The 25,484-nt window shown below is 33.6% G+C and overlaps 2 protein-coding genes across 2 annotated transcripts; one reads left to right on the forward strand and one right to left on the reverse strand.

Moving 5' to 3' along the window:
• Positions 1-3,052: 3,052 nt before the first annotated feature.
• LOC107949839 (delta-1-pyrroline-5-carboxylate dehydrogenase 12A1, mitochondrial) lies at positions 3,053-8,167 on the reverse strand. The gene is made up of 16 exons (XM_016884613.2): positions 7,837-8,167; positions 7,296-7,375; positions 7,074-7,177; positions 6,763-6,830; positions 6,634-6,691; positions 6,376-6,489; positions 6,120-6,203; positions 5,808-5,912; positions 5,589-5,702; positions 4,960-5,091; positions 4,774-4,863; positions 4,348-4,437; positions 3,970-4,179; positions 3,772-3,882; positions 3,614-3,693; positions 3,053-3,434 (listed from the first exon to the last, which is right to left on the reverse strand). Exons 1-16 carry the CDS (start codon positions 7,920-7,922, stop codon positions 3,296-3,298), a joined length of 1,665 nt encoding a protein of 554 aa, XP_016740102.1. The 5' UTR covers positions 7,923-8,167; the 3' UTR covers positions 3,053-3,295.
• A 798-nt stretch (positions 8,168-8,965) lies between these two features.
• On the forward strand, positions 8,966-11,402 carry LOC107949838 (ruvB-like 2). Its single transcript, XM_016884612.2, has 2 exons — positions 8,966-9,782; positions 10,577-11,402. The coding sequence occupies exons 1-2, from the start codon at positions 9,034-9,036 to the stop codon at positions 11,223-11,225; spliced, it is 1,398 nt and encodes a 465-aa protein (XP_016740101.2). The 5' UTR covers positions 8,966-9,033; the 3' UTR covers positions 11,226-11,402.
• Positions 11,403-25,484: the final 14,082 nt, after the last annotated feature.

The following is a 25,484-nucleotide window of genomic DNA, read 5'->3' on the forward strand; positions in this document are numbered from 1 at the left end:
ACCCTTGTGACATCTACTTAAGGAAACACCCCTATGGTGAATGACGAACAAAAGGAAAAGAATTTCGAAAGACAAGGAAGGAACGGTGTGTAAGGTCTTCTGAAGGAATGATAAGTATAGTACCTTGAAGGCCTAATAAATGTAATGAATTAAGAAGGAACAAAGTATGGGACAAGCAGAAGAAATAAGGTATATAGAGAACTTTAAAGGAAGGACCTCTAAAGGAAAGTTATGGTGAACCCTACATAGACTTAAGGTATAAGTAAAAGAAATAAGACTCGGGAATAAATAGAAATCTTGGTGAACTCTAAGGCAAATCTTAAGAGACACTCGGTGGCGAACTCTATACTAAGAAATAGGCGTAGTCTACCTCGCCCCAAATGTAAATGATAAAGTCGATAAGTATGAAATGAAGTCATAAGTGCATTGATAAGGCGAACAAGATGACAAAGGTCTATGTATAGACAAGATCTTAAAGAGACATAGAAAGTGAGGAAGTTGTATTATGGTACGCTTGTAAAAAGGAAGAGTTTGCATGATTAAGGGTTGTACACTGGAAAATGACAAGGAAATGGTTAATGATTTAGAATAGAAGGTAAGTCTTTAATGATATTAAGAGAAAGGAAATGACCTCAGCTAAGAAAGTATAATCACTGTAAAGGAGGAAAATCCCAGTAAGTACCCACCAGAGGGAAAAGAAAGATCAAAGGATACATGAAGGATATGCAAAGCATCTAAAGCATTAAGGCGTAATGAAATAGGTACTGAAGGATTACCTCACTAAGTTCTTATGAACTTACGAAAGTTATTTCATGTTTCAGGTTTAAAGAAGTACGCGTTGAGGGACGACGCCAGGGCTACGCCAAGGAAGTGGTGAGATGGGCTATTATGCATACAGAATGTGTTAAGAGGCCCATTCAAGATTGAACCCATATTTATACTCTTTATTGATGCTTAAAGGTACTTAGTTAAGCTGAAACTTAAATATAGATGTTATTGAAAATTTTAAGTACAATGAATTGGTATGCAACTAGACCGACCCTCTTAAGGATTTTGTAGGGCCCAATAAACCTAGGACTTAGCTTGCCCTTTCGCCTGAACCTCAACACTTTCCTCCATGAGGACACTCTGGAAGACTTGATCTCCGATAATGTATTCAATGTCTTTCCTCTTGAACTCCACATACAATTTCTTTCTAACTAAGCCGCTTTCAGTCTATCCTGAATTAGTTTTATCTTCCCTTTAGACTCCTGTACCATTTCGGGACCCAAAAATTTCCATTCACCCAATTCGGTCCAACACAGTGGTGTTCGACACTTGCGACCATATAAAGCTTTATAGGGATTCATTTGTATACTCGATTGCAAGCTATTGTTATAGGCAAATTCTATTAGAGGAAAATGTTTCTCCCAACTACCTCGGACTTCTATGATGCAGCCTCTTAACATATCTTCCAATATTTGAATGACTTGTTCAGATTGTCTGTTAGTTTGCGAATGGAAGGCAGTACTAAAATCCAAATGAGTACCCAGTGCCTCGTGAAGCTTTTTCCAGAATCGAAATGTAAAACGGAGATCTCGGTCTGAAATAATTGATACTGGTACTCCATGCAACCTTACAATCTCCGAAATATATAAATTAGCCTGCTTTTGTAAAGAGTAATCCATGCAGACATGTAATAAATCATCTGACTTAGTTAATCGGTCTACTATCACCCAGATTGAATATTTCTTAGTAGGTGTTAACAATAACCCACTAACAAAGTTCATTGTTATTTGCTCCCACTTCCACTATGGTATTTTAATTGGTTGCAAAAGACCTAAAGGGAACTGATGTTCAACTTTCACTTACTAACACGTTAGACACTTAGCTATGAAGCGTGTCATATCCCATTTCAATCCAGACCACCAGTATAGTTCCTTTACATCTTGAAGCCTTGTCTTGTTGTTTAGTTTTTTTGTTCAATTATTTATTTGTGTCTTGCCCGTGTGTTCGAGACTTGCCTCTCTAACAATTTTAATTTTTTTTTCATTTTTACGATGACTACTACAACATAAAAATAGAATACTAAGGGAGTTAGCCTTCAATTTTGTCAAGCTTGATCAATTTGATGGTGACAACTTATGGTTGAAAAAGATGCACTACATATTATCAATTTTGAAGATTACTTTTATACTTTTATTTTTGATACTCTTAGACCATAAGAGAATGAAAATAAATTTGTTACTACATTTTGAGAAAGACAAATAAAACAATGTTGATTACATGTGTATAGACCATGTATTGAATGATTTATTCGATGCCTACATAACAAGAAAACAATTAAGGAGTTAATAATGATAAATTGGAGATAAAATACATAATCGAAGATGCTACAAGTAAAAAACTTCTTATTAGACGTTTCAAAATTTGCGAAGGATTGATGATCAGTGAAATTAAAAAAAATATTAAATTAATTTAAATAATATAACATGAAAATAAATGAAATGATTGTTGCATCCTCAAGTATAAAACATAAAAAAGAAGATATATCTCCTTAACCCCCAGCAAATCATCTTCAAATTGAAAAAGAATATAATGAAAATGCCAAAATACATCTTATAATCTTAATTGTATAAAATAATTTTTCTACCAACCTTCTGAAGCTAAACTAGCATATTCCTAATTTATAATAAATTGATAGTATTAAAGAACAAAAAAGCAAATTGGTGATATTTATTTAAGTTAAAAAGCTTTTTAGCAGTAACAGAAGCAATTGTAACTCATCTAATCATACAAGGAAAATGAAAGAGAAAAGTAAAGCTTCAAATATACTAAATTACTGTTTTGAAGGTAAACAACCCTGAATTTAGAGACTGCAAATTGAAACTCCATGGAGTCATATCAGCATCTAAGGTAGACATCCTAAAGTTCAAAATTTTTATTAGCAATAGTAACTCATCTAATCATACTTGCTAGCCCTAGATTACTGTTTTGAAGGTAAACCACCCTGAATTTAGAGACTGAAAATTGAAACTCCATGGAGTCATATTAGCATCTAAGGTAGACATCCTAAAGTTCAAAATTTTTATTTTATTAAGTATTCGTGTCCTACACATATTCAACTATGCGCATGCACAATCCTTTAACTATATGAAAAAGCTCCGCCACATACCGATATCTTAGATTCGTATCATTACCCTAAAACTAGGGACTAAAACCACAAAAATTGCCCTCTCATTTTTATTTATAAAGCTGCAAACTGCCCAGTCAAAAGCATCAATGAAACACTAAGGGATGATTTTGAATACACTCCTCAAGTTGAGGATGGAATTTCCCAACCCCTTGGCACCGGACCGAAATCATATATGATTTCCCTGTGACATGACCAAACAAGCTTTATGGCTTCTGGTGTTCCGATCCCTGCTCCTCTAGGATCTCCAGCCGGTCCAAACCTAACCCAATAACCATTGCAAACTTAGATTTAAATTGAACTTTGCTTATAACTTTATCGTCAATCTCTTCTTTTTTTCTCGGATTTTCGTTCGTTGTACCGAACAGTCTTCCATTTTCATCTCCTACCAAATATGATATATTATACATGAAACAAATTTTAATTTTCAATTTTACTTACCAATGGTTTTGTGGAGCTCCAGTAGTCCTTGCTCTCAATCCAGCATAGGTTGTCCCATTCACCGTTTTTCCGATCACATCCTGTGGATTTACATTTGATGAACACTATAATGCGCTGAAGAAATAAAGGTTTATAAAGTCCCAAGTGCTAAGTCTTACTTGCAAGAAGATGGGATCATTTGAGACAACAGCAGCGGTTAGATGAGCATGCATTCGTTCCAAAGCATCCAATACCATTGGTAATTGATCCTTCTTATAATCGGTTATAATCTACAAGCAAACATAGTATTCAATAGTTTTTGCCTTCTTTATTTAGAAAGTATTCTATCCTTTGAATGATACCTTAAACGGTTATACCTGAAATGGCCCGAAAATTTCTTTGGTTACAAGCTCATAGTTAGCTGGCTTTAAAATTTCTTCGAGAGGAATGTATATGGCAGTTGGCTTTATAGCACCATAAATGGCTGGAATCGAGTGATTTTCTAAGGGTTCACCGCCAAAAAGTAACTTCGAACCTGAAATTTGAAGTAATTTCTTTTTGTGCTCCAACATTGCTTCAGTTGTGACCTACATCGATATTTGTACATATAATGGGAAAATATAAAAAAGTATTTTTGATGATGTCAGAATACTATTTCTTTTAGAAGAAAAAATATTTGATTCAATGTTGAATATCATTTTCAGCACTTCCAACTGATAATAACAAGATTAATACGATGAATGAAGTATACTCACAGTAAGGACAGGACCGACAGTTAAATCTGCTAACTTCCTTCTCTCAGCAAGATCTTTTATTTTAGATATGAGTGAACTCGTTGACCAATTCTGAAAATATTACATATATATAGAACAACTTCAGAAGTTAGTAATCAGAAACAGAACATTTGTGTTACAAATAAGAAGGAAAAGCTGTCTTCTTTCTCTAGATTATATATTCATTTGTTATATAACCCATGTTTCTCTAATTCTCTTCTTGAAGTACTCAATGTACAAAACCAAGTCTGACACATATTAGGGCATGCCTATTGGGATATAACCCTCCGGATATATAAAATTGAACATACTCGTGTTGACATACCCGTATCTAACATCCGAGTCAGAGTAATGTAGGTAATACCAGGCTAAACTAAGGCAAAAAATTTCCAAATGAAAGTTGCAAACCTCATGCATGAATAGTATTGATTGAGCTGAGCATTTCTGACCACTGCATGCATAAGCATCCTGGTCGCATACCCAAGCAACATAATCAACCTGCCATTAGAAAATTTTAAATATATATCCAACACCGGTTTAAGACTTGGACAAAGCAAATTGAATAGTCAAGTTTCAAATTTGTTTATAAGGAACCTCTTCAACATCAGGACCAAGAATTTTCCAATCAAATCCTGCATCTTCAAGTTTCACACGACCCTTCAGGTCAACAGCCAATTTCTCTGCTATTCTTGAGCTTCCAGTAAACAGGGTCATTCGTGGATTCGCCTACTTAAAGGAAACATCATAAGATAGAGAATGGCATAAATGAACAAGATAAACTTTTCACTAAATTGCTCTAGAGCACAGAAGCTTAAGACTCGATTTTGAAAGAAAGAGGAAACAATCAACTAAACTATTAAAAAACTAGTAAACTATTTCACTACTCTTAAGTAAACCCTTATACTTTTGTTATAAGCAATTAAACTCTTATTCTTGATTTGTACCCAAATAAGTACTTATTTCAAACAATAGATTGGTTTATGTCTTATTTAGGAACAAATTAAAGGTTAAAGACTTAATTGGATACAAATTAAAAGTTAAGGGCTTAGTTGGGTGCCAAACGCCAATCATCACTAGGGGATTGTTTGGATTCTATAATGTATATGAGCTTACCTATAAAAGGCGGTGAAACTCTCAAGGACTTTTATTTATTTATTTTAATTTATTCTATATCTAAACCTTCATTTAGTTTCAAGAGAGAATTTATGCTCGAACTAACAAACCTCCATCAGTAGTTTGTTCATGGTCTTTCCATCAGAATTTATGAAGTCCACATCTTCTGCTGGTAACCCACAATAATGAAGCAGGCGCATCATTTGCTCCATCACGATGCTTACCTACAGAAAGAGGTTTCAAAATATTGCTAACTTGTTTGTAATAGACCATCAAAGTACCAATCAAACCGATGAATGGAAAACAAAACTAAGCTTCTAGTGGTAGACCTTGCTATCAACTTTAAGAACAGGTTTGTTGCCCATATAGAGTGCTCCCATCAGTTGAAGTACCGGAATCTCGAGCGGGAAATTGAAGGGAGTAATAATAGCAACCTGCGAATTATTATTTTTAAAATTCAGAAACTATGAGAAATATGACCAACCAGAAAAAATGTCAAATCCTAATATATCTAAGTTCCATGGAGAGGCCTAGGGACAGAATTATATGATGCAATGTGAAAAACTGTTCACTTCAAGTACAAGACGTGAAGATGCTTTTCTAATGAAGAGAATCAACCAGGAGCGAAGTGAATGTCTTACCGGACCATAAGGCCAACGGTACCCATGGCTTTGCTGTCCTATATGATTCCCAGGTACTGCAAAAGACCTTGCTAGAAAACGAACCTACCATAAATGTAGAACAGAAGAACCAGGTTAACAACCATAACCGAATCAGATGAATTTCTATCACAGGTATGGACTTCGGGTATATTTGAAATCTTGATACTTATTCTAATTGAAGAAACTACATATTCATGAAGGCAATTTTACAAAGAAATGGATACTATATTTTTACCTGATCACCAGAGAAATTCTCAAGAAACTTTTGTGTGACATAAACTTCACCGAAGGCCTGTTGATAACTTTTAGGAGAAACTCTTTGTATTAACCTAGTGAAGAAATCGGACACCTGAAAGTCATAAAAATAATAAAACAATTTTATACCAAATATCAATATCAATACAACCAAATAAGTGTCACAAAACCACATTGCCCCGCATCTATTAGAAGACCTGTCCTAAACAACTAAATAGTTTTCCTTGAAGCACATTACCTTTGGCAAGGCAAGCATGTGTGCAGCCTTAGCAGATATATCTCCATATAACAAGTATCTGTAGAAAAAATATATTATATATGAAAGCAAAAAGCAGAGATATGGAACAGAAAGATAAGTAAAACCAACCTCTCGGGTGATTTGAATGGATTGTGTAAACCATGTTTTGGGCACTTGGACAAGCTCTCAACAAATGGCTGCATTGATTAAACGGTTATAAGATACTTAGTTCATACACTTAAAAGCATGAAAAAAACTGTTTTTGCAAACAACTGATAGAGAGAAGAGGCCAAACAGAAGGCAGTCTCTGAAGTACAAAGACCCTGAAGACCCAGACATCATGCACTGCTTTTGCCGAGACAATCTGGACTTAACTTGCGGAGATTTGTCTGAAATGAAGCAATACAAGCACCAAACACATTTACATCCAATGGACAAACCTGAATTCCATTTCCATCAACTTCTGCAACTTTAATGAACGGTTCTCCATTCAGAGGATCCACAAGTGTGTTCCACGCTGCAGATCCAGTCCATTTACCTTGCACTAAAAACACAAACATTTCATATTACAAGAAATTCCTTGTCTCCGTACTTCATTACAAAACAGTTGTTTCACCTAACCTCTATGCTAACAAAACACGATTCACAGGGGAAAAACATACCCAAGTTTTGTACTTCAGCAGGTTGAGAACCCGATATCCCTTCGGCTTCCACAGTTGCAAAAGGTAAAGAATGAACAGACCTAACATAGAGGAAATTAGGAAATATTAAGAAAAACAATCCACATGAAGTTTTCCATACAAAACATAGTTTCGTCAAGAAAAAACACAACATGAAATTTAAACATCCAAACTTTATGCCCAGCAAAAAAGAAAAAGAAGCAAATAACACATTCAACAAAAGTGGCAAAGAAGTTTCATCACATCATAAGCAATAAAAAAAATGTAAAATTGTCAAATTTTCAATCCAATTATGTACATCAATATATCTACAACGTGTTTTATGAATAAAATTAAACTAACTCTTAGAGCAAAACGCCCTCAAGTTTGAACAGATCAGATTATCACAATCCAAAACTAAACTCTATTGCCACAAGATTTAGTTCCCTGAAAATGGTCACAAAAAGGAAAAAAAAAACAAAACCCAGAATCCCCCCAGCATCTATCATCAAAACCACGGATTAAAAAGAACACATTGACGTACCTAAAAAGATTAGAAGAACTGAACCAAGAAAGAGCCTTGTGGGAAGCTCTGCTTCTGATTTCTCTTTGCAATACAATTCTATGCATTGCGAATGGGCACAAAAGCGTACGCTATTAGAGAGATGAAAAAGCTATGAAACTTTTCAGAGTTTTCAGTGCTTCACTTCCTAAGATATGTGCTTTCGGCACAATTTTACATATATATGGCAATCATAGCGAAATAGGTTTAAGATGTGATCAACCTTCATCAACATTGATGCAGGTGTAGGGTTTCTTTTTTTTGCTTTCCTAATTTCCATTTGGACAAATCAAAATCGGACAAGTTGAATGTTCTACCCTGACAAAGTTTTGATGCAGTACGTAACCCATAAATTAGTAACACTACTATCAACTATCTCACACACGACAAAACCTTATCACGTGCATCCAAGTCATATCAGCATAATTGTGAAATTTCCCCCTAAAATTTTACCTAAATCTTAAAACTCCAATAAAATATTAAAACTCAAATTTGGCTTAATCTGATTTGTTCGTATTAATTTTTTTATTAATTTTTATGAAATTTTTTAAAAATATAAATATATCAAAAATGTTGAAATAAATATTTCTCAATAAATTTAAAATAAATTAAAATAATATGTATATATAACACTAAGATAGGTGTAATTTAACAAGTAAATTCTTTTAAAATAATAATAAAATTAACAATAAAATAAAATAGTGAAAAAACAATAAGAAGATAGCAATAAAAAATATAAAAATAATATTTTATTTTTGTATATTCGGATAAGGTGGGCTTAAACAAAAAAAGTCTTACTCGAGATTTGACCTATTTTTTACATAAACTTTATTTTTTTATTTGAACTCATTTTTCAAATTTATATTTTTATTTAATCCCTTTTACTTGTAACCATGAACTGGTCTAATTACGACTTTTAAGGTTGATTTTTGAGTCAATAATTTGATATGAAAAATTTTAATCATGTGATACAACTTCAAATTATTTCAAAAAATATATATAATATGAATATAAAAAAGATAAAGCACATAAATTATCACTAAAAACAAAATTTACTTTGACAGAAATGCCCTTAAAACAGCCTATTAACCCTAATATAAAACCCTGCCTTGTCTTTCTCAAAACTCTGCAGTCTCTCACAAAACCCTAAGCCCTGCCTTTCCCTTCCTCAATCATCCAATGACGGAGCTGAAACTCTCCGAGAGCCGAGACCTGACCCGAATCGAACGCATTGGGGCTCATTCCCACATACGGGGCCTAGGCCTGGACTCCTCTCTGGAGCCCCGTGACGTCTCGGAAGGAATGGTGGGCCAAGCACAAGCTCGTAAAGCCGCCGGTGTCATCCTCCAAATGATCAAAGACGGTAAAATTGCTGGCCGTGCTATCTTATTAGCGGGACAACCTGGAACTGGCAAAACTGCCATTGCCATGGGCATGGCGAAATCTCTTGGCCTTGAAACCCCTTTCTCGATGCTCTCTGGCAGCGAAATCTTCTCCCTTGAGATGTCGAAAACCGAAGCTTTAATGCAAGCGTTTCGAAAGTCCATCGGAGTAAGAATCAAAGAAGAAACTGAAATAATCGAAGGCGAAGTCGTTGAAATCCAGATTGACCGGCCGGCAGTTTCTGGGGCGGCTTCAAAAACTGGGAAATTAACGCTTAAAACGACGGATATGGAGACCGTTTACGATTTGGGGGCGAAGATGATCGAGGCATTAGGGAAAGAGAAAGTGCAGAGTGGAGATGTGATAGCTATTGATAAAGCTTCAGGAAAAATAACGAAGCTTGGAAGGTCATTTTCAAGGTCGAGGGATTACGATGCTATGGGTCCGCAAACAAAGTTCGTGCAATGTCCAGACGGAGAGTTGCAGAAAAGAAAAGAAGTCGTCCATTCTGTTACGCTTCATGAGATCGATGTTATTAACAGCAGGTAAATTCGAGCTTATCTTTGGCAAAAATGTGTACCCTTTTCCTGATTTGCGGCTTTGTTGCTGTATTTAATATGATTTCTGGAGTCTTTTTTAACTTTTTCTGTAACTAGAATGCGAAGTGGTTCTTCCATTGTTTATCTGTTATTGTTCTGAAATTAGCGTAGAGCTGTTATGAGCTGTTTTGCTTCTGAAGTAAAATATACATAGGTTAACAAAAACTATGCCTGGATGGAGAAACCTGTAACATTTTGGAAGAATTAACCAGTTAGGTGATTTGATTTACATGTTTAAAGCAATCTAGTGATGATTCTATTCTGAAATTGGATGCTGCATGTTAAGAGCTCTGGGTAGGGATGAAGAAGGTTAAACACAATTAGCTTGTAAATAGATGATTCTTCACAATGGCTGTGGGTAGCTTCTTCCAACGTTTATGCCTTATGGACTCAACATATGTAGCGTTCCTTTATACCATCTCTATATATCTTGTGTCATGTTGTTCAAGCAAATGTGATGGTACCATTGGTTTGTGATTATTAGGGAAGAATTTGTGCATGGCAGTTGTCTGGTATGAACATCATAACTTGTTGAAATTTATCTCCCTAGCGTAAAATTTATCCCTAGAAAACATTACTGTGAGGTCAATGTATGTATATCCGGTGCAACTTTTCTTTAGGTAGCATCTTTGTTAGTCTGCCTTATAGGATAATAGACTTAGAGAAGTTTTATGTTGTTTTAAAATAGAAAATCATCTATTTTTAGTCATCATCTCATGTTTCATTATGTTTGAGTTCAGAACCCAGGGATTTCTAGCTCTTTTCACTGGGGATACTGGTGAAATCCGTGCTGAGGTGAGAGAACAAATTGACACGAAGGTGGCAGAGTGGAGGGAGGAAGGGAAGGCTGAAATCGTGCCTGGTGTTCTCTTTATCGATGAGGTGCACATGCTTGATATCGAGTGCTTTTCTTTCCTGAACCGTGCTCTTGAGAATGAGATGGCCCCGATATTAGTCGTTGCTACAAATAGAGGAATAACTTCAATCCGTGGCACAAATTACAAATCCCCTCATGGAATTCCAATTGATCTTCTTGATAGACTACTAATCATCACTACTCAGCCTTATTCTGAGGATGAAATTCGTAAGATTCTAGACATCAGGTGCCAAGAGGAAGATGTAGAGATGTCTGAAGATGCAAAACAACTGTTGACCAAAATTGGGCACGAGACCTCCTTGAGATATGCTATCCATCTGATCACGGCTTCTGCATTGAATTGCCGGAAGCGAAAGGGGATGGTTGTGGAAGTGCAGGACATCACTCGTGTTTACAGTCTATTTCTGGATGTAAGGAGATCAACGCAGTACTTGATGGAGTACCAAAAAGAATACATGTTCAATGAAGCATCAATTGTTGATGGTGGGGATGCTGATGCCATACATGATTGATAGTTCCTTGACTTATGGTTATCCCATGGCGCTACTGCAACTATTATTTGGTAGTTTCACAGTGAATTTTTATGCCATACCGGGTCTTAATCCCGTGGTAGTATCTGTAAATGAAAGTGTTGGATTTACGTCCGGATGAATTTTTGAATTAAAACAAAACTGAACTTCCGTTTTCAATTGTCCTTCAAAGATTAATACCATTGCCTGTGGTCAGGATCAGGATGCTCTGAAAGTTAAGCATGTCAAGTTATAGGTTTTCTACCACGTCTCAGATACTTGTCACACTGTTCTTTGCTATGACTATATCTTGTATGCATGGCAGACACAAGCCTTAAAAGAATCGCATAGAAGCATAATAACAGGAAACATATGAGCAATTCAAGCACTATTTGGCAAACAAATATTTGACTGTGGGGATCAATTGAATGTAATCTAAAACTCCAGCCGTGCGTATGTTTTAGTGACAGTTACAAGGACATCGTTGGTTGAGACTCGCACAAAATTAAGTTGATCTAACTAAATTTCATACCATTATTTATTTATCTACTTCTTAAACCAAAATAATTATAATTTACGAGTATTATAATCTTTATTATTTATTATATTACTGTATTTATTATTTTAAATACTTTTTTATAATAAAATTTTAACATATTTGATTTAATAAATTTTATAATAAATTTTATGACACTTATAAACAAGAACCCTTATTCTATTAAAATATTTTTAGTAAATGATTTTGTATAACAATAAATAAAAATTAAGTTTTATATTAAATTATTTTATATTTATTAGATAAAAAATTACTTCATATTGAGCTATTATGTTTCCATCAACCAATAAAGTAAAAAGAATATATATATATTACTTTTTGTTTTAAATAGCAAATTTAATTATTTATATAATAAGTAACTTTATATTTTATATAAAAAAATTTATAGATAATACATTTATATAATTTAGTATATTATAATTATATTAATTATACGAACTATTATGATTAATTTATTAATTATTAAAAAATAGAATAGGGAAGAATTTAATTTACACTATATCAATTTTTATAGTTTGTGCAAATGATTTAATAACAAATATGAATATTTCGTGAGGAATATATTTTTAATGATTAAAACAATTACTTATTGTTTTAAATAATACGATCCGATCTCATTGATTTCGAGTCGTATTTGCGTTGCCCGATCGTTGACAAGAAAGTATCGTTTCAATTAGCAAGTTGTTTATAGTTGGGTAAGTATAGGGAAATATCAATGAAAGTTAGGTTTAAAATTGGTTAAGTGTTGAAAATAGGTTCAACTAACAAGGAATTAAAAGAAAGTTGATAGTTTTTGGATGGAATGGAAAGAAATGGTTCTCAAGTGGCAAGAGCGAACCAAAATTAAGAAATGCTGACCCGGGACTTATATGGCTTAAGTGGTTTTGGATAGATGAGATAAAACATCGACCCACTACTTAGGGAGATAGGAACCTTAGTATGAAGGTTTGAACGCCACACTATTGATAGTGGTAAGTTCAGATTAAAAGAAAGAACAGGTTGACGCCACTAGCTTTGTAGATAAGCCAACAAGTCTTCAAACGAAATTTGAGAGAAACAATTCTCACAAAATGATATAATTATATTCAATAAAATGTCAAAAGTCCCTTTACAAAGTCTGATTCCACCTATTTATAGTGCTAGAATAGAGTAGCTGAATAGTCACAAGGATTCATCTTAATGTGCTAATTAAAAACTGAAATAAAGTTCAAGTCTCTTGACATTCTTGAACCAAAAAACTCCATCATTAAACTCACTTCAATTCAGCTGAATGAATGTTCTTGAATGCTTGAAAGATGACTCTTGAATTGTCCCTTGGCTAGCCAAATAGACACCAGCTCCTTAATGGTGTTTTGAATGCTTGATTTAATCTTTTGAAAGAGCAAAAACAGCTGGTAGATGAAAGGGTTGTTGCCGAATTTTAAAAGGTGTTATAATGCTATTTAAAACTCCTTAAATGATGTATAAAACCTCCTTTGTAATAGCTCCTTTTGTATCCAAAAAACACTTGAAAAGTCACTTCAATTAAGTTGTAACAGCCTTGAAATGTAACGGTTGTAAGCTGAAGAGACACCTGCAATAAACACATTAAAATGAACTTATTAAACATATTTAAACACTAATTAAACATATCAAAAATAAATTCTTAACTTAAATAAATGAGCTAAACATATGCATCAATTATTCCAGCAACTAGTTAATTAAATAAGCAAAAATAAATAAACTTAAACTCATGCATCAATAAATAATCCTAGTAACTAGATTAATTAAAAGCAACACTTATTAATTAAACTAAGATGAGTTGAATAAATGTCCTGCAACTCATTTATTAAACTAAGATGCTTAAATGCATGGTTTGAAATGCAAACTAAATGAACAAATGAATTACTTAATGCAAGACTTAATTTAATGATGCAGACTTAAACTAAAATGGGAGTTACATAATGCATGTCATTATTTATGATGCATACTTAACTAGCATGGAAGTTACATAATGCATAACTTTATTAAATGCAGAACACACAAAGTGCAAGTCTAAAATTAAAAATATGCAAACTTATTAATTTAAATAAAACTATATTGAATTAAAAAGTCCTTAAAAACATTGGTCTAATAATCAATTAGGACTAAGAGATGTTTCATCTTGCACTTGGGCCCTTCAAGTTTATGTCAATTCTGATGTCGGCGAGTTGTGTCAAAACATGATGCGACCGGATTCGCATCATGAAATATAATAAATATGACAAAAATACTTTAATTATGAGTTAAAATTTTTTATTATAATATTTGAATCGTTAAATACGTTAGTATATTTAATTATGCTAAAAATTTTGAATAACAAATATTACTTTATACTAATTACAATAATTAAAAATACATTATTTAAAAACTAGTAAAAATATTAAACATGTGTTGCACATAACCATAAAAACAAGTCTAATGTTCTCCACAAACAAGGAAATATTGCTTCTGTGACGTACTTAAAATAATATCATTTGTCTATATAATTTTTGACACTTGATGATTAAATAATTATAAATAAAAATTAATTTCAGGATAATTATAATTGTTCACTAAATTTAATTAATATATTCATTGGAATTTTATTTTTTTTGTGAGGAAGAAATTCAATTAATTACATCTTTTCTATTAAACATTTTTTTAACCTCTTCAACTTGGCTTAGAGTTAGACCCGAATTTGGGAGATTACACCGGCCATCAAGATGGCCCAATAAACTATCGGAGTTTTTAAAACATTTGTTTATCTTTGGAAGAAACATAGTCTATTTTTAGAAAAACTCACAAATTAAATAAAACTGATTAAGTTTAACATTTTTCTTGTAGCGGTGATTTCCTTTGAATACTTAGCTAATTCCTAATTTATTTATTACTCGAAATTTTTATTATAGTGTAGCAGCGGAAACAAAATATTTGACTTAGTTTCAAATAAGTAAAATCAGAATAGTTTGAAGCTAAATTAATTCTACATCCATGTTTCGTTATCCTAAATTCATATTAAATAACATGCATGCTAAATAAACTCAAAATAAATGTCTCATGCCACAATTCAAATAAAGCGATACAGTTGCCAAATTAACAGAATTTCAAATAATCAATCTAAACTACTTTTATAGTAAAAAAAAGTCAATTCGAGCCAAGTCCTCCGTATGTCAAGTTCACGTCCTAATCTGGTGAGTTATCTATAAAGATGAAAATAAAATAGGAGATTGACCTATGAAGCTCAATGTGAATTCAATCACAAGAAAACCAATGCAAACAGTGGACAAAGCATTCAGAATATCAACTCATAGAATAAATCGCAATTGGATAGCAATATAGAATATCAGAAGTGCAGAACAATTCATCAACATAATATCTTAGTGTTATAGCCATGTAAATGCTTATGAATTCAATGCAATTTCAATTTATCAGGATAGGTCTTACCCAACTCCACTACACTCCATGGTAGGAGTTCCCTAAAACTCCTCTACCTTTACACCACGGTGTGGATGAACCACTAAGCGTTGTAGATGAACTACTTGTACGATGTAGATAAATCATTAATCAGTGCAGATAAAAGTGACTAGTTCATTGTGGATAAACCACTATTTGGTGCAGATAAAAGTTGTTAATATGATGTGGATTAACCACTAAATGGTGCAAACAAGCAGCTAACACTTGCTCTGTTCATATCGTCCTACCCCATGCAATGCAACATGACATGCTATAATAGATCAGTACAGCAGCATTAACATGCTTATAACAAGTATATAGAATAGCAATTATCATGCTTATAACATATCATAATAGTAACAATAAACTTGCTTAATGTGTATTCGACTTAACGATAGTAGTTAATCAGAATTAGAGTGGTAGTAAACAAGTAATGTTCTTATATCAAACATATTCAATAATAATTTAGTCAATTAGATCATGGATTCCAACATTATTCATATTATTAGGAACTTAATTGAATAAAATAAAATACTAAAAATAGTTCGAAAACCATTCAATGACAAAATTGAACAAATCATAAGATTTCTGAGCAAAACTGTAAAATCTGAAAAACAAAGGGACATGATCATGTGGCTTGGTCGTGTGGGGTGCTATAGATCGTGTGGAGAGGTTACACGGCCGTGTGGAAAATGCAAACATAACATATGGGAGAGACACAACCGTATGGTAGGTTATGTGCACAAACTACACTAGGGTTTCTATGGCACATGGCCACGAGGAGGGTCGTGTGGTCTACACGCCCGTGTAGCCCTAATCCTAGGCACAATTTTCCCCGATTCACCTGAAAAAGAATACACACCTTTCACCGAAAGCCCAAACATCGTCTCTTGCGTTCAAATCTGATCTAACGTACCTAAAGCAAGTCCTTCAAACAATATATTCACATGAATTAACAATTTTTTTCAAGATTTAACGAGATTAATGGAAAAATTCAACAAAAATCACAAAAGATTGTAAAAGATTTATTAGCTTGAATAAAAAATTACCATTGGATAGAAGTACTACGAAATTTCGAGATTTAATCATAGGGGTTGAGATGTACTTATCGATTTTTGACAAAAATTAAGGATGCTACTTGATGACAATTCTAACACCGTTAAGAATTCAAGAAACAGGGTTGATTTGATACGAGAAAGAAAATAATCAATAGTTCAAGGATGGAAATGTGCTGTAATTATGAGAGAAAAGAGGAGGAAAAGAAAATAGAAAGAAAATAAATAGAGGATGAAGAGAAATTTTACTAGAATTATGAAAAAGAATATTATTCTAATCCAAATATGAGTAGGAATGACTAAATAGCTAGGGTTTGTAAACCTTAGGGGTGGCAAGGGTAATTTTCCTAAATTTTGGGCAAAATTAAAAGGAAAGTGGGAGAGGAAAGGTGTGGTTTGAACTTAAGTGTCTAAGAAGGAAGAGTGGCATGTTAACCATTAGGCCTAAGCCTATTTCTTATTCAATTTTCACTCCAATTAATATTTGTTTTAGTGTGGTTTTTATCCTAGGTTGCTAAAAATTTTAAGAAAAAAAATGGAAGGAAGGAGGCTTGAACCTAGGACCTCTAGGATAGGGGAATTACACTTAACCATAAAGTCTGATGCTCATTTCATGTTTGTTCCTTACAACTAACCCCCTATATTTTGGGGCGTGACGATTCTCCCCTCCTTAAAAAAATTTTGTCCTCTAAATTTTCCTGCTGGCACATCAATTGCTTAACCATAAAATTCGTTATTCCTCTTTTCAAAACAACCATCATGCTTCGCTGCGAAACTCTGATTGTTATGCAGTTCCATACAATACTTCTCCTTAAACTTCCTATAACCTAACTACGGTAATATCGGTACTGGTTCTCTCTGTTCCGCCATCTAATTTATCAGGTATATATAACGCCCAACATTTGAGTTCTATTATTAAGTTGTGTCGATCAATATATGTATGCTTTTGTGGTTGCGTGTTATGTTTGCTTACTTGAGGTCTGAGGTTCGAGTTGCTTTAATTTTGGGATTTTGTTAATTTCTTTATTTGAACCTTTAGCATAGGTTTCCTTGCTTAAGTTTAATCATGTGCCTTTTTGTGTCAAGAATGAGCTTGTTGGTTCACTGGTTAAGCAACTGCCTATTCTCTAGTTCCGTGTTTGAGTCTCTGCGTGTGCAATAAGGATTTATGTTTTTCATTTTTCCGTAAAACTGATCTGAATTTTAAATGTTCCTTCCCTTTAATATTCTTTAGATGTTTCTTTTTCATTTCATCCCATTTTTTTATTTGTTTACGTTCATCTCAAAATTTTCATTTTGTTCTATCCATCCTGTGTAATTGCTACGTTGAGTCACGATATTGTTTACTTCGGTGCACTTTAAGGTAAATTGGGTCGATTGTTTTGTTATATTATTGTTGTGTGAATTAGGGAAAAATCATCAAAATTCTGAGTTATTGTTAATTTTGTTGTTCATTGTGTTCCGATGCGCTAGGAGGGACTCAAGAGACGCCTAACGCTTCTCCTTTTACCTAGAAATCAAGCGTGTACTAGGAATTGTAGGCTTCCATTCATTTTGTAAGGTGAGTCAAAGGTTTCGACAAAAAATTGGTTGTTGTTAATTGCGTATTTACGAATGTTTTAGTGAATTGGATGTTAGAACTTGTTTTAGGCTTGGAATTTACATTGTGGTGCTTCTACAACGTCATGTAGTAAGTCGATATTGAAACCCCTTCTTTTTTTGTATTTTTCTTTGTTAGAAACAAGACTGTCAATGGCACACAGGCATGTGTGCAGGATGTGTGATGGAGCGTGTGACTCACTGACTTTGGATTTGGGATCACATGGGTATGTGTTAGACCGTGTGTGGGAAGTGAGATACAAGGGTCACACGGGCCGAAAAACATGCGTGTGCCTAGCCCGTGTAACTCTCTGATTTCAAATTTGAGTCATACAGGCAAGACACACGGGCGTGTGTCTAAGCCTTGTAACTCTCTAACTTCAGATTGGAGTTACACGAGTAAGACACAAGGGCGTGTGTCCAGGCCATGTAACTCACTGACTTCAGATTTGAGACACACGGACAAGGCACACGGGCATGTGTCAGGCCGTGTGGAGCCACACGGGTGTGTGAGCCTAGATGCCAAACTTCTGTTACTGTTGCAGTTGATGTGCAAGGCGGGAGTAAACTATCTGCAGGATGAGTATGAATTGAACTGAATTGTATGAGCTAGTTAATCATGAATATTAGTTTATTCTAAACATCGGTATGAGTTAGATATTAATGATATCGGCACCTTGTGATATTATAAATGTGTGATCCTATTTGCAACTGCATTATATATATGTCTGTTATCTATGCTGCAATTGTATGGGGGTGGAAGTTAAGAATTGAAGGAGGTGTTCTGTATTGAATTGGTGGTCAAACCACCCATAATTATGTTTGATCCGGAAGTGAGACTGTAAACACTACAACGTATCATACCAATTCTATAAGGTGTGTAGGACACCAAGATCCTTCCACACGGTCGTGTCCCCTCTGTAACTTAATCTTGTAATTTTCTACACGGCCACAGTCTGTTACACGACCTAGCTACATTACCATGTAACCCCTCCACATGGCTTATGGCATCGCACACGGCCTGTCACACAGCCATATGCCCCCTATTTTACAGTTTTTCCCAGAAGTTTATGAATTGTTCGGTTTAGTCCCTAAATAGTCCCCAAACTATCTTTAGCTTTTTATCTCATTCAATTCAGTCTATGATATTATGATTAATGTTGAAATCCATGATTTGAAAGACGAAATTATTACTATATATGCATGATATATGATTGGTAATGTTTACTGTCATTGGTCTACTAATATACTATTACTGTAACTCTACCACTATGTTTTCGATTGCATGGTCAGCCTGACTACTATTATCGATAAAACTGAGTACATGTCTACTGCTACTATACATGCTAAACATGTCTACTATTACTAGCTTGTCATACTGCATTGCATGGGGTAAGACGCTTTGAATGGAGGAAGTACTTGTAGTTTATCTGCAAACACTAGTGGTTTACCCACAAACTTACTAGCAACTTTTATCTGCAAACTCATTGTGCATTCAAAACTATTGGCAGTGTATTAATGACCGCGTCATGCTAGTGCACAGTAAACAAACTATTTTATAAAGCAAATTTAAAGTGTGATTTTACTACAAGTGCAGTTTTACTCCGTGGGGTTGAACCCAAATGAGATGGCGATTGAGTAATAAACAACATCCACTTTAGAGTCTAAATGGCTATTGGTATGAATTTATAGTACAGTAAATCGTAATAAGAAAATGTTGCAAGGAAATTAAATACTCTACTCTAGGGAGCAAATTGTAAAGAGTACAAGACTACAAAATTAACCAATAAATCACTAACAGTGGTCGGTTGACTTCGATGTGGTTCGCTGATCTTCGAATGGGGGACTTAAATCACTTAAATTACTAAAGTGACTCAATTTTATTTCTCGATACCAATTTTACCAAATTAAACAAATTAGTCCAGTTTATCTCTCGATCTCACTGGGTAATTCAGGACTAATAAATTGGTGCACAACAAGATTACCTCTCGGTCTCACTTGTCTAAATGTTTGCTTATGGTCGTCAATCCTAAGTTGTTAGGTTCATTCAAATTAATCCAATTTATTATGATTTGACCTTTTATCCAAAAATCAACTCACCACATCTCCATTAACCAACCCCTTTAAAGGTTTAACTACTCATGCTAAAAATACAACTAACAACCATGGAAATGAAAAGCAAATAAGCTATTAAAGTAAAACTTAAGAAAAATATAAAAAATGAGATTTTTATGCAAGAAAGCTTAAAGTACATAAAACGAAAAGCATTCAGCAAGAAAATCTAAAGCAATAAACATAAAAAGAATAAACTTTAATAGATTTAAAGTAAAAGAAACTAAAATACATCACACTGAAGCTAGAAATGTCATTACAACCAAAGTATAGGGACTGAAAGTGCAAATAAACCTAGACTACAGTGATAACTAACTTAACTAACTATAACAACACTAAGAACAAGAAGAAAGTGCAGAAAAAAAAACTCTAAAACTAAGAAAACTAAGAAAAGAGAAGAAAAAAATATAAACCCTAGAAAAAGCTGCGAAAAAACTGAGGCTAAAACTAAACTAATGTGTGTATATCCCTCTCCTCAGCCGAAATTGGTTGTCTTAAGTTGATGGCTGATGAATTTTTGGTGCCAAAATTGCCCCTACACGGGCCTTGTATGATTGGTGCGTCGGGTGGACAAAGATTACCCTTTTTGTCTAATTTTATCCCCTCGCGACATCAGTATCGCGATACCCAAAAAGATGATATTGCGATGCCCCAGTTAGTTTCAAAGTTGAGGGTTTTCTTGGAAGGTGGATATCGCGATACCCAAAGTGGATATCACAATACTACTGAAGGATGGTTTCCAATCTTCAAGTCTGTTGAAATTATTGGGATTCCAAGTGTAACACCCCTAACCCGTATCCGTCGCCAGAATAGGGTTACAGAGCATTACCAAATAAACGTAACATAAATCATTCATTTCAAAACATTTCAATGAACATAGCATAATCCAATATTACACAAGCATATCATCCCTTATTCGAGTAGGCCTTAAAATCACTTTAAAAGTGTTTCGGGACTAAATTGGGAACATTTGAAAATTTTAGGAAAAATTTAGAAAAATTCAACTACATGGGTCACACTGCCGTGTGGCCAGGCCATGTGGACATTCAAAGTAGGGACATACAGTCGTGTCCCAGCCCGTGTCCGTGCCTGTGTAACTCTCTAACTTGGGTTACACGGCCAAGCTACAGCCCGTGTGTCAGGCTGTGTAAACTCTTGAAATGGCCTCGTACGCCTGTGTGCTAGCCGTGTGTCTCACACGGCCAAGTCACAGGCTCGTGTGTCTGGCCATGTGGACCTAAAATGTGCCTTAAACAACAAGTTTATCATTTCCTACTTTCTTGGCATTAAGCAACACAAAAACCATTTGTTTAACCTATTCAAAACACGATCAAACACACTCAAAGCATGCCAAAACAATTATCCTAGGTGCCTAACCAATTTATCCTCATTGGTACCACATTTACATCATTAAAACATATCATCAATGCATCATTCAAATCAAATTTTAAAACATACCAAAATCACTTCATTTAGCCTAGTTTATAACCACCTAAACATCAATATTAATTTCACATACACCTAACAATCCTAGGGTCAAACCAATATGCCCAAATTATGGCTTCAAACGCAAACATATGTTTATATATATATACCAAACCAACATCATACATAAAATTAATTACATCACATATACCAAATTCATTAAAAACCAAACACGTCCTAGGTATATGCCATTACAAAAGATAAAACATCACCACATTTGAGATCGGGATCGTTTTTGGATGCTGAATTGGTGATCAAAAGAGAAGTACCTAACCTGCGCACGGAAAACAAAACCGTACGCTGAGTAAAACTCAGTGATATTTCTATAATCCAAACAATAAAAGACATAATGATACAAGAATGCATAATTTGAATTATATGAACATACTATTGTCTAAGCTTACAATTACCATATACCATCATTATACAAGAATGCATAATGATACCATCATTTCAAATATCTCAATTCACATCACTTGCTATGTAAATAGCTTTTCATATATCAATCCACATTTCATTTAAACAATGGCATTATCCATTCCATATTCAATTCATGAGTACATAACTCATATATTCCATTTGTTCACAACATATTTCACATTTCATTTTCCATCCATTATCTTATTTCCATTTTACATGCCATGCCATTTCAATATCAATTATAGAACTTTATTATTTATTTACCCCTATTAACACGACTCAGATAGACACACGGATCCAACCAACACACCAGTTTGGCACCCAGTGCCTCATCGGATAAATCCGAAGTAATAACTGCACCTAGCGCTATATAAATTGACACCCAGTGTCTCATCGGTTAAACTGAAGCAAATTGGAGCCTAGTGCCTCATCGACTCGAAGTTGAAGAAATCCCTAAACTTTTCCTATCCTATGGCATGACATCTATATTCGACTCAGCTCGATACAATTAATAGGGTTTCATTTCACTTTTCAAATACAACCAATATCCAATTATCATATTTACACGTTATCACATTTACACATTCATTCATTTCAATTCAAATAATCATTACATTCATAATGTATATACCAATTCAATTCATTTCAATCAACTATAATTTCAATTCACTATCAAAGTGCCAAAATACTCACCTCAACAATTTACCATATGCATTAAATCAAAATACAAACTGTGGATTCCGAGCTATTCGATGTCGATTTTATCCTTCTATGTTTTAGTCGAGGATTCTGATACGACGTTAGCTACAGAATTAAAACAATTAAAGTACATCAATACAACACAATTCAATTTCATATTGAATATTTCAATTTTTACTCAATATTTGCTTAAATTCCAAGTTAGTCCCTAAACTGAGACTAATTATTATTCTTCACATTTAATCCTATATTTTTATACTAATTTCTCTTTAAGCTAAATTTAGCTCTCTATTTCCAATTAAAACCTTAAATTTTGAATTTTTCACAATTTAGTCCCTATTACTCAAAACTTATAATTTGTTCTACAATTTAATTCATTTCCATTTCTAGCTTAAAAATCTATCAATTTAACCCCTAATACTAAAACTATTCAACATTAACAACATTTAAAATTTTAATCAATGCTAAAATTACAACATGATTCGGGTGGTACTAAAAATCGAAATTCCAAAAATATAAAAATTACAAGAAAATGAACTAAATTAACTAACCCATTAAAGTTTGGAAACTTAGATAACCTTAGTCGTGCGTTTCTTTCTCCTTTCTCCCTTTATTTTCTTTGTCAAATTTTTGCATGCCTTTCTATTTATTTTTCTTTATTCTTTCTTTTATTATTATTAATATTATAACATATATACATATATATTTCTTATTATATAATATAACATATAATATATAATAAGTTAACATATATATATAATCATCATTAATGTTGTCCACTTAATGGAACAAGGGTATAATTATTTCTTTAGTCCCTTTAATTAATTTTTAATCTATAATTAAACTTCTAATACTTATGCAATTTGATCCATACACCTTAACAACTTATAAATCATGCAAATTCACTTAACCAAAATCTAATTAACTACTCAACTAACTTCGTAAATATTTTTAATAATTATTTACGAGTCCAATTTATGTGAACAGAGTCCTGGGAATGCACTTCCGACACCCCTGACTATCGGGTCGTTACACCAAGGTTTGGATATCGCGATACCCGCATCAAAGATATCACAATACCCTCTCTTTTGGTGTCGTTTTGGCTTTTTTTCAACCTCCAACACGTCCCTACACCACTCAACCACAGGTTAGGGCCCCCAATGGCAATATTTTCCAAATCGAGTCTCAAAATGAGTAAAAACGAGGCATTTACACTTATTAACTTAAAATTTATAAATTACGAAAAACCATGAAAAAGACGCTCCTTTGCTTGAGAATGAACTCTTTAAGTACACCGAGAAAGTCTAATTTGACATATCAAATTACGAAAGAGCAATTAACCTGCAAACACTGGTTGTTCAACCACAATTTTACTAGCAACTTTTAATTGCAAACCCGTTGTGTATTCACAACTACTGACAACATATTAAGCTGCAACACTGGTGGTTCATCCACAAATTGGAGTGTCTGAGATATAAGATTTCTAGGGGATTCTTACTGTGGAGTGTAGCGATGGGGTAGAACCTTTTTTTTTCTGTTAAACTGAAATTGCTTTGCATCATTAGTATAGGCATGCTCAAATGAATTGTCAATTTCTGTTATACTATATGATTGTTACTGTACTAGAAATTGTTATTATGTATGATTGGTTTATGATTCTGCACTGATTTTTTTTGTGGAACTCACGCTTAGCTTCATAAGTCACTCCTCTTTTATTTCCATCTCTATAAATAACCTACCAGGTTAGGACGTGGACACGATATATAGAGGGCTCAGAAACGATTTATTTATATGAAAGTATTATTAGGTTTATTTTTATAATTCCTGTTATTTCGGAACTGTAATGTTTTATTTATATTGTGGCATGGGATTCAAGGGTTTATTTAGCATGCATGTTTTTAATTTGAATTTAAAATAATGAACATGGAATTAGATTTGGTTATGCATTAAATAATTCTGATTTAACTTAATTAAAACTAAATTGAATAAACACTTTTTCACTGCTAGGTTATAACTGAATTTTGATAAATAAATAAAGGGGAAATTAACTAGGTTTTTTTTAAAGAAAAGTAGTCACCATTACATAGGATACACTACACCAAAATAGACTTTTAGCGGCATTTTTAGCGGCGTTTGGACAAAAAACGTCGCTAAAAATTGAGCATTAGCGGTGCTTTACGTAAAACGCCGCTAAAGATCGAGAATAGCGGCACTTCCAGGAGAGCGCCGCTAAAAATGAGCATTAGCTGCGTTTTTTGGAAAAACGCTGTAAAAAACCTAAGCCCTGACCTTTCGAGGCTTTAGCGGCGTTTTTGAGAAAGCGTCGCTAATGCTCGGGGCTTTAGCGGTGTTTTTCAAGAAGCGCAGCTAATGCTCGGGGTTTTAGCGGCGTTTTTGAAAAAGTGCCGCTAATGCTTGGGGCTTTAGCGGCGTTTTCCAAGAAGCGCCGCTAATGCTCGGGGTTTTAGCAACGTTTTTCAAGAAGCGCCGCTAATGCTCGGGGCTTTAGCGGCGTTTTTGAAAAAGTGCCGCAAAAACATTTTATTTGTCTATTTACTATTTAATTGGTTTATTTATATTAATTAAAATTTAATTTATTTTTAATTGAATATTTGTTAAAAATGGATAAATTTGAAATAATGATACGTAGAAATAATTTGAAATAAAAAACATAGAAAAATATTTGTTAAAAATGAAAAAATTAAAATACTATTATTTAAAATAATTTTAAAATTTTTTGGGTACAGTACTGATTGTTTTTTAATTTATATATTAAATAATTTATTATATAATCGTAAAAGAGATAATATTAATTTTAAAATATTAAATTAATTATCACTATAGTTTAGGGTTTTTGGTTTAGGGTATATGATTAATTTAAGA

This window comes from Gossypium hirsutum, chromosome D03, assembly GCF_007990345.1.
Source record: "Gossypium hirsutum isolate 1008001.06 chromosome D03, Gossypium_hirsutum_v2.1, whole genome shotgun sequence".
Lineage (NCBI taxonomy): Eukaryota > Viridiplantae > Streptophyta > Magnoliopsida > Malvales > Malvaceae > Gossypium > Gossypium hirsutum.

Bases quoted from the DNA above. Each gene is read 5' to 3' on its own strand.
- LOC107949839 (XM_016884613.2), bottom strand. From the start codon at position 7,922: ATGCATAGAATTGTATTGCAAAGAGAAATCAGAAGCAGAGCTTCCCAC. The intron at 6,692-6,762 runs GTTGGTTTTACT...TTTTTTCTACAG, and splicing joins CCATTCAAATCACCCGAGAG to ATACTTGTTATATGGAGATA. The intron at 3,883-3,969 runs GTATAACCGTTT...GTTTGCTTGTAG, and splicing joins AAATTTTCGGGCCATTTCAG to ATTATAACCGATTATAAGAA.
- LOC107949838 (XM_016884612.2), top strand. From the start codon at position 9,034: ATGACGGAGCTGAAACTCTCCGAGAGCCGAGACCTGACCCGAATCGAA. The intron at 9,783-10,576 runs GTAAATTCGAGC...GTTTGAGTTCAG, and splicing joins ATCGATGTTATTAACAGCAG to AACCCAGGGATTTCTAGCTC.